Below are 14,182 nucleotides of genomic sequence, written 5' to 3'. Positions count from 1 at the left end.
TCACGCTCGAGGGGCGAAGTCACTGAGTGCCCTCCGAATGGTTTCGGCGCAATCGTGACATTTGCAAGCAAGCAATGACACCGATCTTGTTTCTAACCCTTCAACATAGATCCACGCGCATCCCTAAAACGTCTTCTACACCTCGAAGGTATTGACAATTCCGCTCCAGACAAGAGTTCTGTAGACTCAACTTCGGGTCCCATTGTGTATAGAAAGCAATTCTTCGTATTCTGATAGGATTGTAGTACAGATGGAACGGTTTAGTGGTGGCCCTCATCGTGGCCATCACCGTGGTGGTCGTGGTGTCCGTGACCGTCCCAAGGGTGTTTCAAGCCCTGTAGTGAGTCGGAAGAAAGTGCAATTGGCGGAATGGAAGTCAGGAAGTGCGATAGAGTCCAAGTAGCGGGAGTGTAGGAGGGGAAAGAAGAGGGTTGAGAGATAGTCAGTACATAGCTCTTCCAGATGCAGGTATACTTGAGCGAGGCAGCGGCCGATGGTGAGGCTATCCCTCCTGTTCAGCTTTCAGCTTTCCGCCGAAGCTCCTGTTGCATCCTCCGGCGAGGTTGATGTCTGCTTGATCGTCGCTTGTTTGTTGCAAAGTTGGTTGGAAAACTGTAGTTCAACATATTCTCGCGTCATCCTCTTTTCCTCGGTTGCCTATCTGCTTTTTCCGCCGAATCTGACCTGCCACTTGACCGGGCTGGATGAAGTGTTTATCGGCCATGATTCCACCCTATCAGTTGTCCAGCCTTCCGTTCGCATCTAGCTGTCTGAGTCGCGTGTTTAGGTACTTACAAGAAGAACAGCACCATCCTGCTTAGCTCTGTAGAAGATCCAGAACCACATGGTGGCACCTAGCAGCTTGGCGCCCCATCGGTGCTTAAATGCGGGTTGATGTGGGTGGAAGCCTGGCATTGGCTTATACCATCTTGAAGAGGTTGCTCCTGATGCTGAAGGGCCCGCCATTGTGTATGTGTGCTTTTTTGCCTGTTTTGCCTGTTTTGCGTCGAGTGCGAATGCTGTGTCAGCAGCTGTGCATGGGACTGGCGTGTCTTTATGGTCGATCTGAACTCACAGGGAGGTTGTGCGAAGAATGCGCGGTGGTGGAGACTATCAAGAAGATGCCAGGATTGAGGTGTGGTGGTGTAGTGATCCCCACGATGTGAGAAGTGCGAATTGGCTGCCAAACTGTCGGTTCCGATTTTGGACTCCACTCGGAGACGAATTTCAGGGATGTTGTAGCTTTCGATCAAACAAGCCAGCCAAATTAGAGCCACACGAGCACATCACATTGCTCTGTCGGACGTTGCTGGATCGTCAAATGCGAGTGTCTAAGCGGAGAGCGACAGCATGGATGTCGCATACACATGAGCACACAAGATTGAGAGAGCATGTAAACAAATTCGATTGCAAAAAACGAGCAGAAATCTCAAATAGAAGCACAGGCACATCTCACAGCTCCCAATCTCCCCCCACTCGTTGCAAGACGCATAGAGCAAGGTGCAGCGATAGCAATCGAGGAGTAGATCAAGCCGCCAAACAGCGCTCTCGAACGATCATAGACCTTTCGTCTACTCTCGTCTCGAGTCTATCGAGCAACTTGTCGAATGTTGAAATCTGACGGCAACGGAGCTGCTTGCTGATGCCACTTTGAGCTTGGCCTCTTGTTTGCATTTAGATCCTTTCCCAAGTGCTTGAATACGTTTGTAGGTGTCAGAGAGAAACAAAATAGGTTATCGCCAGATGATCGCTTCCACGTTGGGACCACGACCGGACCGTGCTTGACTCTATGTATTTGGTATTCATCATGTATAAACGCAGCAGCACTTGGAGAGAGAAGATCCGATGCAAGGAAGAAGTGGTTGCTCGTAAGGACTGCAACAGGGACAGTTTTGGTTGGAGTGCGATCGAACATTGATGTTGAAACTGTTATGGCTGCTTAGCTGTTGAGGAGGAGGTGGGGAGCAAGGCGGGTCAGTAGCACAGGCACAAGCCAGACGGGAAAGTGTTGCCAGAGTCGATCGTCTCGCTATTGCGTAGGTGTGGACATGGTCGACGACGAAAGATGTTGATGATGCTGGTTGAGAAAAAGGAAGCTGGGGCAGCCTGAGGAAGCTTCTTAACGTTTTGAGACCAAATTTTCTCCTTGGTAGCTCCAGCAATTTTGCTCCACCAGCACGAAAAAAGAAAAAAAAAAAAGAAAAAAAAAAAAAGAAGAAAAAAAGAAGAAAAAAAGAAGAAAAAAAAGGTGTGAGGCTGTTAGGTTGGCAAAAGTGATCGAAAGTGAGGACTCTAACAAACAGCTAAAATTGTGCTGTGCCGGGTCGAGTTGGGGCTCTCGCTCTGGATGTCGTGTTACACCTACTCCACTGACATCGACAACCAAGAGGCTCTCACCTGGCCACTTGACCACCATCAGCTCGCCATGAGCGCATTGCAGCATGACACAAGGTTACACACCTCGATCTGACCATGCAGAAGTGAGATTGTAGAATGTTGCCTGTGATGGATAGTGATCCGATATTAAGGCATTGAAGTGTGACCAATATCGATTGATTGCCAAGGAAGCGGATTGCCAAGGAAGCGGATTGACGCACAGACTGAGGGCTATCGACCAAGGAAGGACCTTTCCGCTTTCGAATTGCATACCACGGAAAAGGCGCAAACGGACAACGAACGACACTTTGCAAGCAAGGGCACGGATCGATACGATGATTAGAACTGGTAAGCACGCTCTCCAAGCCCGAATTTCCATCGGTCAAATGTCGGGCAGAAATCAGGGAAAAGACAGGGTCATAGAGGAAAAAGAAAAGAAAAGAAAAAAAAAAAAACAAAAAAAAACAAAAAAGGAAAGAAAAACAAAACAAAAGTTGGGAAACTCTTTCGAGACACGCGCGCTTCGACCACGCTGAGAAGAAAAGTTGAGACAACGGTCAAACTCAGAAGGCAGCACAGCCTGTCTCGTGGCCTTTTTGGTGGATTTTTTTCTGGCCTTAGAGATCTTCGGTGGAACTTATCCGACCGTCGATTGGACCTGTTGACGTTGCTGTTGCTCATCGCGGATTCTTCTTGACACCACCACCTCACACCTCCCTCATCTTCATCGGCGTCGTCATACTGGTGCGTACCGCTGTTTCCGACAAGAGACCCGTACGCTGATCTGCACAAGGTCATTGCGGTCGAAGAGTAACAGACCAGCCCCATACACCTGGATTGAGCAACCATACTGACGGATCACTTCTTTGTGTCGCCTTCCGCTACATTAACCCTCCGATCACCGCAACGCAACGGCCACTCGCATCGATACATTGCTCGCTCTCGCTTCGTCTCGTTCATTCACTAGGTCGCGATGTCTTCCTTCTCCCGCAACCTCCTCCGCACTGCCGGCAAGGCCAAGAGTCTTGTAGGTATCTTCCACAGCATTCTCGTTTCATTCCTCGCATCTGCTAAGGCCGCACGACGGTACGCAACCAACTACCCGACTGTCTCACTGACATCCCTATCACCCTCTCTATCTTGTTTCTCGTTGACAGCCCGCCTACTCGCGCAACGCCCTCCCCTCGTCCTCGCGTTTCGTTCAGCTCACCGCCGAGGCTTCCAGCCCTCAGCAGGAGCTTCCCGCTTCCAAGTCTGAGAAGTTCAAGGTCGACCTCAATCGAGACGCTTTCAAGGGCTACAACTTCGACGTCCCCAAGCTCGAGTGGGAGACTTCCAAGGATGAGCTCGTTGACCTCTACTCCGAGATGGTCAAGATGCGAAGGATGGAGATGGCTGCCGACCAGCTTTACAAGCAGAAGCTCATCCGTGGTTTCTGTCACTTGGCTATCGGTCAGGAGGCTGTCGCCGTCGGTATGGAGGCCGGTATGAAGCCCTCCGACAAGCTCATCACTGCTTACCGATGCCACCCCTTCACCGTCCAGAAGGGTGGTACCATCAAGTCGGTCATTGCCGAGCTTTTCGGTCGTGAGGCCGGTATCTCCAAGGGTAAGGGTGGTTCCATGCACATGTTCACCCCCACCTTCTTCGGTGGTAACGGTATTGTCGGTGCTCAGGTTCCCGTCGGTGCTGGTATCGCTTTCGCTCAGCAGTACATGAACACCAACGATGCCACTTTCGCCATGTACGGTGACGGTGCTTCCAACCAGGGTCAGGTCTTTGAGGCTTACAACATGGCCAAGCTCTGGAACTTGCCTTGCGTTTTCGTCTGCGAAAACAACAAGTACGGTATGGGTACCTCGGCAGAGCGATCTTCCATGAACACTCAGTACTACACCCGTGGTGACGTGATTCCCGGTCTCCAGGTCAATGCCATGGACGTTCTCGCCGTCGCTGCTGCCACCAAGCACGCTTCTAACTTCACTCTCGGCGGCAATGGTCCCTTGCTCATGGAGCTCGTCACTTATCGATACGGTGGTCACTCGCTCTCTGACCCTGGTACCACCTACCGAACTCGTGACGAGATCCAGACCATGCGTTCGTCCTCCGACCCCATCCAGGGTCTCAAGGCCCGCATGCTCCACTGGGGTGTCGTCGAGGAGGCCGAGCTCAAGAGGATCGACAAGGCTGCCAAGGAAGAGGTCGACCAGGCCGTTGAGGAGGCTAAGCAGTCCCCACAGCCCAAGGAGGAGACTCTCTGGACCGACATCTACTACCCTGGTACCGAGCCTGATTGGATGCGTGGTCGTGACCGCACCGAGATTCACCGATACCGCTAGATTCTTTTCACCTAGTTATGTAAGCTAGCCTCGCTTGACTTTGCATCTCTCACTTCACCTCTTGTAATATTTCTCCGCGTCCTTGTCGCTGTTGCAACTCACCTTTTCTCCTGCACTTGTTGTCGGTCTCGTGTGATCAGTCTGCTCTGCTCTCGCGTGCTCATATATGCAGTCGACAAACATGGAGTCATTTCAATGCGATCACACCAAATGGGCGTTGCATGAATTGCCATGGATCAGTTGTTTAATAGTAGAGTTTGAGAAGATCTACCGCCTTCCTTGCCACATCAGCGACCTGGGCCAAAGACGACGATTGCGAAGTCTTCAGTATCAGCGAGTTGAACAGCCCAAACAGCCTCTGCACCTGCGTTGGAGTGAGTGATCCAATATCACCTGCAAAGCCTGATACACCTAGTATACCTTTCCCGCCTGCAGCTACGATCGTACCGCTGCCACCACCGGAAGTAGTGGAGATCTCAACCCAAGTACGAGCGAACTCAACCAGCTCAGCTTGCAAGTACGCTTGCCCTGCCGGCGTATTCCACGGCTGAGGACTGGTAGCGAGAGCAGACTCCAGAATATCGAGAATAAGCTCGGCAGCTCCCGTAGCGCGAAGCATTGTTTGACTCGCCCATCCGTCTGGAATGTTGACTGGCTTGGCAAATCCATGTTCTTCGTCCGATCTTCGGGCGAAGCCAGCTGGGATGCTGTCTTCCCGCCCAGCACTGTTGGGTCGAGTCTGCTCGAAGCCGTACCTCAACAAGAGGTCAAAGACATTGTCGATCGGACAAGCAACTTCGCTCCTGTTCAATCTGGTGAACAGGTCTACAGTCAACGCCGAGATCGCCTTGTACGCCTCCTCCGCTCTCCCTTTTGCGTGCTGCTGGGAGATGAGTGCGATCCAGATCTCTGATACCAACCCAACATCGTTCAGCTCAGCCGAAGCAATCATGGCGAGCTGCTCCTCCAACAATTCGAATGGCTCAGCTAAGTTCTTGTATAGTGTCGACAAATCCAGCAGCTCCTCGTTGAGCCATTCCATCGAGTCAGCTAGCAATGCCGATCGTTCGTTGTCAAGCTCGTCCGGGTTGATCTGCTGCAGAGACTGCAAGACGCGTGCTTGGATCTGTGCTACTTCAAGCGAGTCTTCAGCTTGTGAGAGGAACGTCACCACGTCGTTTGCTTCAACGTGCGATGGTGAGATCGATTTGGCATTGCCCACCGCTAGCGCAAGGTACTCGATCCTTTCCCTCAAGTCGAGAGCGAACTCCTTCGAATGAGCAAGGGCGTCCAGCACTTGCGCCGCTGCAAAGTATTCGCCATGGCGAACATAGAACTGCCACAGCAGGTTGCGAAGAGTGTGTAAGAAGACCGCGTCGCTTCCTTTGGCACCAGCGGGTCGCTTGACAAGATACTGTTCGAGATAAGGTGTGCGCATAGAGAGGAGCTGATCGGTCATCTTGCGCTCGATCAGCCACTCGTACATGCTCTCGTGGAAAAGAACATCTTGAGAGGCCTCAGCACGGGCGTAGGCTTCGCTGCGGGCCTTGTCGCGCGTGCTGATGGCAAGTCGCACTTGCGCTTCGTCGGCTTCGATGTTGTAGGCGGCGTCGAGACGCTCGTCGAGCTGCTGCAAAGTTTCCAAAACGAGCTGATAGGCTTGCTTAAGTCGTTCAGCGACCTCACGTCGTGCTCGGTGCTCGGGGCCATCAGGACTGCCTTCAGCCAAGTACAATGCAGCAATTCCTGCTGGGTCCCATTCGGCAGCACATTGAAGAGCGAGCCCGATAGCTCCAGTAGCGTATCCGAGCGCATGGTAGTCCTCGCAGATACCGCGCAGCTTCTCCACTGTCAGCTGGCTGGCACCTTTCGCAAGTAGCTTTTGACTCATACGCAAATTGTCCATCTTGTCTTGCTCTGAGCCGGTCTCTTTTGCCCGTCGAATGCACTCGGTCGCCTTGTAGTGTCGTACATCGTCTGCAGAGCAGAAGCTACCGCATCGAGCCTGGAGAGCATCAGCTACGGCATCAATGCTGACCTGAGCACCAATACGTGCTTCGATCAGAGCGGTGACGAGCTCTCTGGATGCACGCTTGCCTTCTTCCGAAGAGATCAGCTGGCCAAAACGCAAGTTCGCAATGACGCCCTTGGCTTCAGCCGAGCATGCGTCGATCAGTGGCTTCAGACTATGGTCAATCAAGAAAAGCATGAAGTTGGTAGCCTCCATCGCTCGCGACACAAGGGCTTGAAGGCGGCCGAAACTCTCCTGATCGAGCTTGGCTGCACGCTCCTGGTCGTAGCCGACACCGTTGACGAAGCTCCGGCTCGCAGAAGAACCTCCGAGGCCGAAAAGCTTGCCGCTCTGCTGCATGAAGTTGTGAAGTGGGATGAGGTCTTGGAGAGTGTCTTCAAGGTCCTCTTTTCGGAGAGGTAGCTTGGCGCCTGTTGAGGCGGGAGCGGCAAGACCTCCCGGTCGGTACGTGGTGAGAGCACTGCTGGGCGCTGCGGCGGGCTTGGCGCCTGGCTTGGTAGGCTCAGGTGGCATGATGACGCGATCCCACACACGCTTGAGGATGCAGGCAATGTAGAGAGCAAGACCATCGTGACGCGATGTTCGAGGTGTTGAGAGTGCAGCTGAAACCGTTGTGTCTGCCGGCCAGGAGCCGTATTGGCTGAAGAAGACGCGAGATGCGAGAGCAATGACTTCTTCCGAGACGGTCTGAGCAAGTCCGGCGGGAACACCACCGGATGAGCCGATAGTAACCCGGGGAGCAGCAACCTGCGAGTTGTGAGCCGCGATAGCAAGTGCGGTCTCGCAAGCCTCGATAGACCCGAAGAGACCGAAAAACTGCATCATGGCGGCACTGTTAACCGCTGCTCCTGACTCGAGCAGGCCACGAAGAATGTCGACGGGACGACGCTCGACAAGCTCAGTCAAGCCATTGTTGTCTAGAACGAGAAAGCTTCGTGGTGGTCTGAGGTTCTGAGCATATGTCGCACGTACCAGCTCGCCATTGTCGGTGATGGGAGAGAGTGGCCGTGCTGGTGGCGCTTCGGCAAACACTGGGGTGCTTAATGCCAGGTCAAGATCGATGAAGGTTGCCTTCTCAACAGGACCGGTAGTGGTGGCATTGGCATTGAGTGCGGGAGTGACGCAGCAAATCTGGCAGGGGAGACTGTTGTAGTTGAAGCCCATCATGAAGACGTCGCCCGCATAGAAGACGGACGAGACGGCGCGAGTGATGGCCTGTTGCTGTATTACTACTTGCTGCTGTTGCTGCGGGTAGCCGGGTGTAGAGGGGGCGGCGACGCCGGGTGGTTGTTGAAGAGCGGGAGGAGCTCGGACAGTGATGGCAGGCTCAGAGCGGCCCTGGAAGTTGTCGAGGAAGATACGGTAGCCACGATCTGTAACGGCAAGCAAGACCACGTTGTAACGAGCCTCGCGCTCGACGGGTCCAATCCAAACGATAGTACCCACGTCGTGCCGCGCGTGCGGTGTACCCTGCTGTCCTGACGTGCCAATCGTCTGACCACGTCTTTCTGGCGCTGATGAGGGATCCTTGCTAGGAAGACTAAAAACCTCGATCAAGTCGCCTTGTCGAAGTGTATAGACAAGTTGACGAGCGTTGTCCACGGTGATGTAGAGCAGTTTCTTCTCTGCCTTGACAAAGTTTGGTATGAGGTTTATGAGGCGTGGGTTGGTGATGTTGCGCAGGTAGCACTTGCTGGAGAACCAGCCTTCGCCCCTCTGATACACGAGTTCGTACCAGCAGTTGTCGGAGCCGGTTGCAAAGACGCGACCTCCATCGGTACCAGTGATGTTGTCGAGAACGACGCCGTTGGTGTTAGCCTCCATTCCCGCCTCGAGGACTTCCACTTTGGAGTGGTCGCCATTCTGAGTATAGGAGAGACCGAGAATCTTGATGTACTTGCCTTCTCGAACGGACGCACCGACGCTGAGGACAAGAACATGGGTTACAATGTCGGCAAATACGCCAGGACGTACTGGCACGACACTGGCGGCAATGACGATCTGGTCCTCGGGGACACAGTAGAACTCGAAAGCGGCCTGGCCCTCTAGGTAGGACCAAAGGTAGACCTTGTTGTCGACAGTGATACACGCTCTGCGAATGGATGGAAAGAGGGATTGCGTCGCTGTGGGACTTGCGCTCTTGATGCCGGTGAAGACATCTGGTGGAATCGGGAGAGTGCGGGACTTGTCAAAGTCTACCCAGGGGTCGAGCCTGTGCTGTTGGTACGGAGCATCGCGTGTTGGTGTCCTTTGCTTGACTTCTGGCAGAGCAATACGACCCTGCTCGCATCGTCTGAAAGTCGACTCGGCCTCGCGCAGAGACTCTAGCGAGTATGGCTCAGTTGACATGATGTGATGGTTGGCCTTTGACCTTGTTTTCTGAGCTCGTGCGAGGCCCTGCTGTCGGATCGCAACGCACGGATCGACGCGCAGACGGAGCGCCGGGCTCGAACCAGGAAGCCTTGATGGAGCCTCTGTGTGGTGTCAATCAACCCCGAGCGACGTCGATGCCGTTGACGGGAGATAGATAGAGTAGGTAAGTGAAGATGGGTGTGGTGATGCAGTGTTGTGGAGCGAGACAGAGAAAAAAGAGGATGCGGATGATCAACAGCATCTATTGAAAATGTTCCTTTCCGTCTTCCGCTTCGCTTTTGCCTGGCACATGCGCTGGATCGGGCCGATCTTTTAACTGTGCTTACTTTGGATCTTCGATCTTCTCCCAACACGCTGCTTGTGGCGCTAATTGGGCGCGACGCGTTGCGTTGAGCTGCGCTGCAGAATTGGGAATTTTGGCAAGACCAACACCACACAAACTAAGGCCTCTCTCGCCTCTCCACACACAGAGCTGAGAGCAAGAGGCCGGCCTTGACAGAAGCTGTTCCTCTTCTCCTCGAGACATCAGTCCTTTTCCTTCACCATCATTCGCTCGAGCAACAACATCAGCTGGACAGCATGTTCCGAACAGCAGCACCGCCCTCGGTGCCATCAAGCTTCGGCAATGTCAGCGCCTCTGCTCATGCAAGTTCTTCGGCATCGGGCTCTGTAGCTCGACACCACACCGACAGGGCACTAGCAAGATACCCGCACCGTCTTAACTTCTACACTTTACCTCCCATTCACGAAGTCACCATAGAGCAATTCGAATCATGGGCGATTGACCGTCTCAAGGTGCTCGCAGAGATCGAGTCCTCCCAGGCACGCAACCGCACATATGCTGAGACCAAGGACGCCGTCAACGCGCTAGCCAAACGATTGCTGCCTCTCAATGCCAACACGGCAAACAAGACCACCGACTTGCTGGCCGAACGTGTCAAGGATCACGCTAGTCACTTTGTGCTCCGGTTGGCATTCTGTCGCAGCGAAGATCTGCGTAGACGCTTTGTCAAGGCCGAGTCGATCCTCTTCCGCTTGCGATTCGAGACAGACGATGCTACCGAGCGCGAAAGCTTTATGCGCTCACTCAATCTCGACTGGAAGCCCGTTTCGAACGAGGAGAAGCGAACGTACCGCGAACAGCTCGTGGCCACTCACCCCAAGATGGCATCGACCTTCGAGAGCGAGACCTTCTTCAAGGTAGACTGGACGCGAGTCACTGATCTTGTCGAGAAGCGCAGGGTCTTCATGCGTGCAGGTCAAGCGTGGGTTCCGATCAAGGAGCAGGCAAGCCTTGTCCTCGCCGAGTTCCAGTCAAGGTTGCTTCGCGATCTCGAAGTGACCGCCCGAGCGTTGCCGCGACTCGATGAGGACGACCGCCTTTTACCAGTGCTTTCGCATCTGAGCATGGGCTTCCTGGCTGGTATCTCTACCGACTACTCCGGTTCCAGCATCACAGCTGATGGCAGCACTATCGTCACCGCCGGTCTGGTGGACGCACTCGTCAAGACACATGCTCCTATGTGCATGAAGAACCTCCACACTACACTGACAGCAACCGGTCACCTCAAGCACTACGGCCGTTTGCAGTACAACCTCTTCCTCAAGGAACTCGGCTTGCCTGTCGAGGAAGCACTTGTCTTCTGGCGACGAAGCTTCAAGAACATGACCGACGACAAGTTCAACAAAGAGTACCGCTACAACATCCGTCACGGCTACGGTTTGGAAGGTCGACGAATGAACTATCCTGCCAAGAGCTGTGCCCGAATCCTCACGCAAGATCAGCCTGGTCCACAAGACTCGCACGGCTGTCCCTTCCGTCATTTCTCTACCACCAATCTGTCGGCGGCTATGGTGCAGCACTACGGTCTGAACCAGTCCGAGCAATCCGAGATTCTATCTTCTGTCAAGCAGGGCCACTACCACGTTGCTTGTACGCGTATCTTCGAAATCACGCATCAAAGACAGGGCGTCAAGAAGGGTCAGGGTCTTGATGGTCGAGGCGAGACGGTCACACATCCAAACAGGTACTTTGAGAGCAGTTGGAAGCTCTCCCAGACTGGGGGCAGCGGAGAAGGATCAGACGGTAGCCAGAGGGACTCGCCTGAGCAACCCGTCGACCTCGACTCGACCGACGCCATAGAGGAAAGATCAGCCGCACAACAACAGCCTTCAAGGACAGCGGCAACAGAAGCAGACGGAATGGACGAGTCTTGACCGAGCCCACGTTCCAGCTCAGCCTCTGTCCTCGGATCTTGTTCGCCTATACCAATGCATGTATGCATCCATGTTTCTCATCATTCCCACTGTCTTATTCCACTTGCAATCTATCTCATGTTTCAGCGTCTCAGTTCCTTGAAGGTGCACGTGAGACGAATAGAAAAGACGAATGGCAAAAAAAAAAAAAAAAAGAAAGGTTTGAGGTGATCCCAGATGCGCAGCTTTCAAGCAACTCCAAATGAAGTAGATGCTCCCTATCCGCCTTGGACCCCATCGGATACGTGCAGCTGAGGGTCAGTGTGTGAAGTGCTCGGGTAACCGACTCCTTCGAGCCCGGAGGCTATTGAATCCCAAATCAATGGGTCGCCACACTGGCTTACTTGCTGAGCAGACATCCACTGCTGGACGTGTGCTGGATCAGCAGCCCCTCAACCATCCGATGGAAAGGCTAACACTTTTGGGGCGCGCTTCGGCATAGACCTCATTCCAAGGTTACACCCATCACAGGTGAGAACCAGATCGGGCAGAGGTGGCAGTCGGAAGGAATGTTATGGTACACGGTCTACGCAGGTATGCAGTATTTTCATAGAACAATGACTCGGGTCCGTTCACCTCCAAACGTCGGTGTGGTGAATTTTGAGAAGAAATTTCATAATACAGAGAGACTCTGGCTCGCTCGCCCGCTTCTGTTGTGGGAGATGAGAACGACTTAATTTGGCAGGCAAAGAAGACTCGAAATCGGGTTAGACGGAGGAAAGACAGAGAGTAGGGTAGAGTGGGGACTGATGCAGCAGCAAGGTGGTCATTGTGTGCGCCTGCCTGTCTGTTGTGTGACTGTGCGTCCAAGAAGAAGGCACAGGGGACAGGGACAGGGTCAAGCGAACCGCAGATCGCTCAAAGTGTTGAACATCGTCGCGCATCTTCCTTTCCTTCCTGGGTTCATCTCTCGGCATCGATTGATCACCAAACGCTGTTTCCTTTCGGAAACGACCGTTTCCCAACCCTACTCCTCTACAACACAACACCATGGCTGCAATGCCAAAACCCTCCGACTCCAAGACGGGCGGCAAGGCCACCGTCTTGCTAGGGTCCCAATGGGGTGACGAGGGCAAGGGCAAGCTTGCCGATGTTCTCTCTGGTCAGATGGACGTTTGCGCACGATGCGCTGGTGGTAACAACGCCGGACACACCATTGTCGCCGACGTCAACGGCGTCAAGACCAAGTTCGACTTCCACCTCCTCCCCTCTGGTCTCGTCAACCCTCGCTGCGCTGGCTTCATCGGCTCCGGTGTCGTCGTTCACGTTCCTTCCTTCTTTGCCGAGCTGGACAACATCGAGAAGAAGGGTCTCAACTGCGATGGCCGTCTCTTCATTTCCGATCGTGCTCACCTTGTTTTCGACTTCCATCAGGTCGTTGATGGTCTCAAGGAGGTTGAGCTGGGCGGTAGCAGCATCGGCACCACCAAGAAGGGTATCGGACCGGCTTACTCCTCCAAGGCTTCGCGTTCGGGTCTTCGTGTACACCACCTCTACGACCCCGAGCTGTTTGCCTCCAAGTTCCGCAAACTTGTTGAGGGCCGTTTCAAGCGTTACGGTCACTTTGAGTACGACACCGAGGGTGAGATTGCCCGTTACCGTGCTTTTGCCGAACGTCTGCGACCGCACATTGTCGACGGTGTCACTTTCATCCACACCGCGCTCGCTCAGAACCGCAAGGTGTTGGTGGAGGGGGCCAACGCTCTCTTCCTCGACATCGATTTCGGAACGTATCCCTTCGTCACCAGTTCGTCCACTTCGATTGGTGGTGTGCTCACCGGTCTCGGCATCCCGCCCACTGCCATCGGCGATGTCATCGGTGTCATGAAGGCCTACACTACTCGTGTCGGTATGGGACCTTTCCCTACCGAGCTGCACGAGGAGATCGGTCACCACTTGCAAGAGGTTGGCGCCGAGTACGGTGTCACCACTGGCCGAAGACGTCGTTGCGGTTGGCTCGACTTGGTCATGATGCGATACTCGTGTCTGATCAACGGCTACACCAGCCTCAACTTGACCAAGCTCGACGTGTTGGACGAGCTCAAGGAGCTCAAGATTGCTATTGGCTATGTCGTTGATGGCAAGGAGCTGCCGAGCTTCCCCGCTGACCTTGAGGTGCTCGCCAAGGTCGAAGTACAGTACAAGACATTGCCAGGATGGCAGCAAGATATCTCGAAAGCTCAGACCTGGGAAGAGCTTCCCAAGAATTGCCGCAAGTATGTAGAATTCATCGAGCAGTTCCTCGGCGTCAAAATCGAATGGATCGGCGTCGGACCTGCTCGTGAGTCGATGATTCACCGAGCATGAGCACTTGACATTGCTTTGTTGTCATTCAGCCTTTCATGCCAGCTGAGTAGCTTGTGTACGCTAGAACTCAGCAACCTTCACCATACGCACTACTTTGCGTTGTTTCAATAGAATTAAACATGTCCCCATGACCCTGACCATGTGTTTGTGATGCTGATTTGAGAAGCGCTGTCTCGCGTTGGAGAGGAGACGCATCATCACATGAGCAGCAGCTTAGCTGATCAGCTCGATCAAGCCAAGACAAAAGATGGAATTAGGCTGTGTCCAGCAGGGTCTCATTATGTCTGCAGGAAAGAGTTACTCGGCTATGAAGGTGATGCCAGCATGTTGGGGATGCTCAGAAGGTCATGTCCCAAGTTTCTTTTCAGAAACAAAGCAAAAGAAGCAACACAAAATTGAGGCTTCGAAAATCGGAGAAATGTAAAAACACGCGAATTAACATTTCTGTCTCGCGCGATAGAAGAGCACGGGAAAGTCAGGCTTGATGGGGGAAAAAAAA

General features: G+C 53.6%; 5 protein-coding genes across 5 annotated transcripts; 3 read left to right on the top strand and 2 right to left on the bottom strand.

Annotated features, from left to right (window-relative positions):
• Window positions 1-260: 260 nt before the first annotated feature.
• On the bottom strand, window positions 261-966 carry UHO2_05053 (uncharacterized protein; the record flags this gene model as incomplete). Its single annotated transcript, XM_041557584.1, has 2 exons — window positions 261-335; window positions 796-966. 2 exons carry the CDS (start codon window positions 964-966, stop codon window positions 261-263), a joined length of 246 nt encoding a protein of 81 aa, XP_041413518.1.
• A 2,383-nt stretch (window positions 967-3,349) lies between these two features.
• UHO2_05052 (putative PDA1 - pyruvate dehydrogenase (lipoamide) alpha chain precursor) lies at window positions 3,350-4,715 on the top strand (the record flags this gene model as incomplete). The annotated part of the gene is made up of 2 exons (XM_041557583.1): window positions 3,350-3,403; window positions 3,534-4,715. 2 exons carry the CDS (start codon window positions 3,350-3,352, stop codon window positions 4,713-4,715), a joined length of 1,236 nt encoding a protein of 411 aa, XP_041413517.1.
• Window positions 4,716-4,959: 244 nt separating this feature from the next.
• UHO2_05051 (related to NUP170 - nuclear pore protein) lies at window positions 4,960-9,096 on the bottom strand (the record flags this gene model as incomplete). The annotated part of the gene is made up of 1 exon (XM_041557582.1): window positions 4,960-9,096. The coding sequence occupies one exon, from the start codon at window positions 9,094-9,096 to the stop codon at window positions 4,960-4,962; it is 4,137 nt and encodes a 1,378-aa protein (XP_041413516.1).
• A 603-nt stretch (window positions 9,097-9,699) lies between these two features.
• Window positions 9,700-11,337, top strand: UHO2_05050 (uncharacterized protein; the record flags this gene model as incomplete). Its single annotated transcript, XM_041557581.1, has 1 exon — window positions 9,700-11,337. The coding sequence occupies one exon, from the start codon at window positions 9,700-9,702 to the stop codon at window positions 11,335-11,337; it is 1,638 nt and encodes a 545-aa protein (XP_041413515.1).
• Window positions 11,338-12,366: 1,029 nt separating this feature from the next.
• UHO2_05049 (putative ADE12 - adenylosuccinate synthetase) lies at window positions 12,367-13,683 on the top strand (the record flags this gene model as incomplete). The annotated part of the gene is made up of 1 exon (XM_041557580.1): window positions 12,367-13,683. One exon carries the CDS (start codon window positions 12,367-12,369, stop codon window positions 13,681-13,683), a length of 1,317 nt encoding a protein of 438 aa, XP_041413514.1.
• Between the last annotated feature and the right edge of the window lie 499 nt (window positions 13,684-14,182).

This window comes from Ustilago hordei (assembly GCF_900519145.1).
Source record: "Ustilago hordei strain Uho2 genome assembly, contig: UHO2_contig_11, whole genome shotgun sequence".
NCBI lineage: Eukaryota > Fungi > Basidiomycota > Ustilaginomycetes > Ustilaginales > Ustilaginaceae > Ustilago > Ustilago hordei.
Note: the sequence above shows the minus strand (reverse complement) of the source record. Positions and strands in the feature narration are given on the sequence as shown.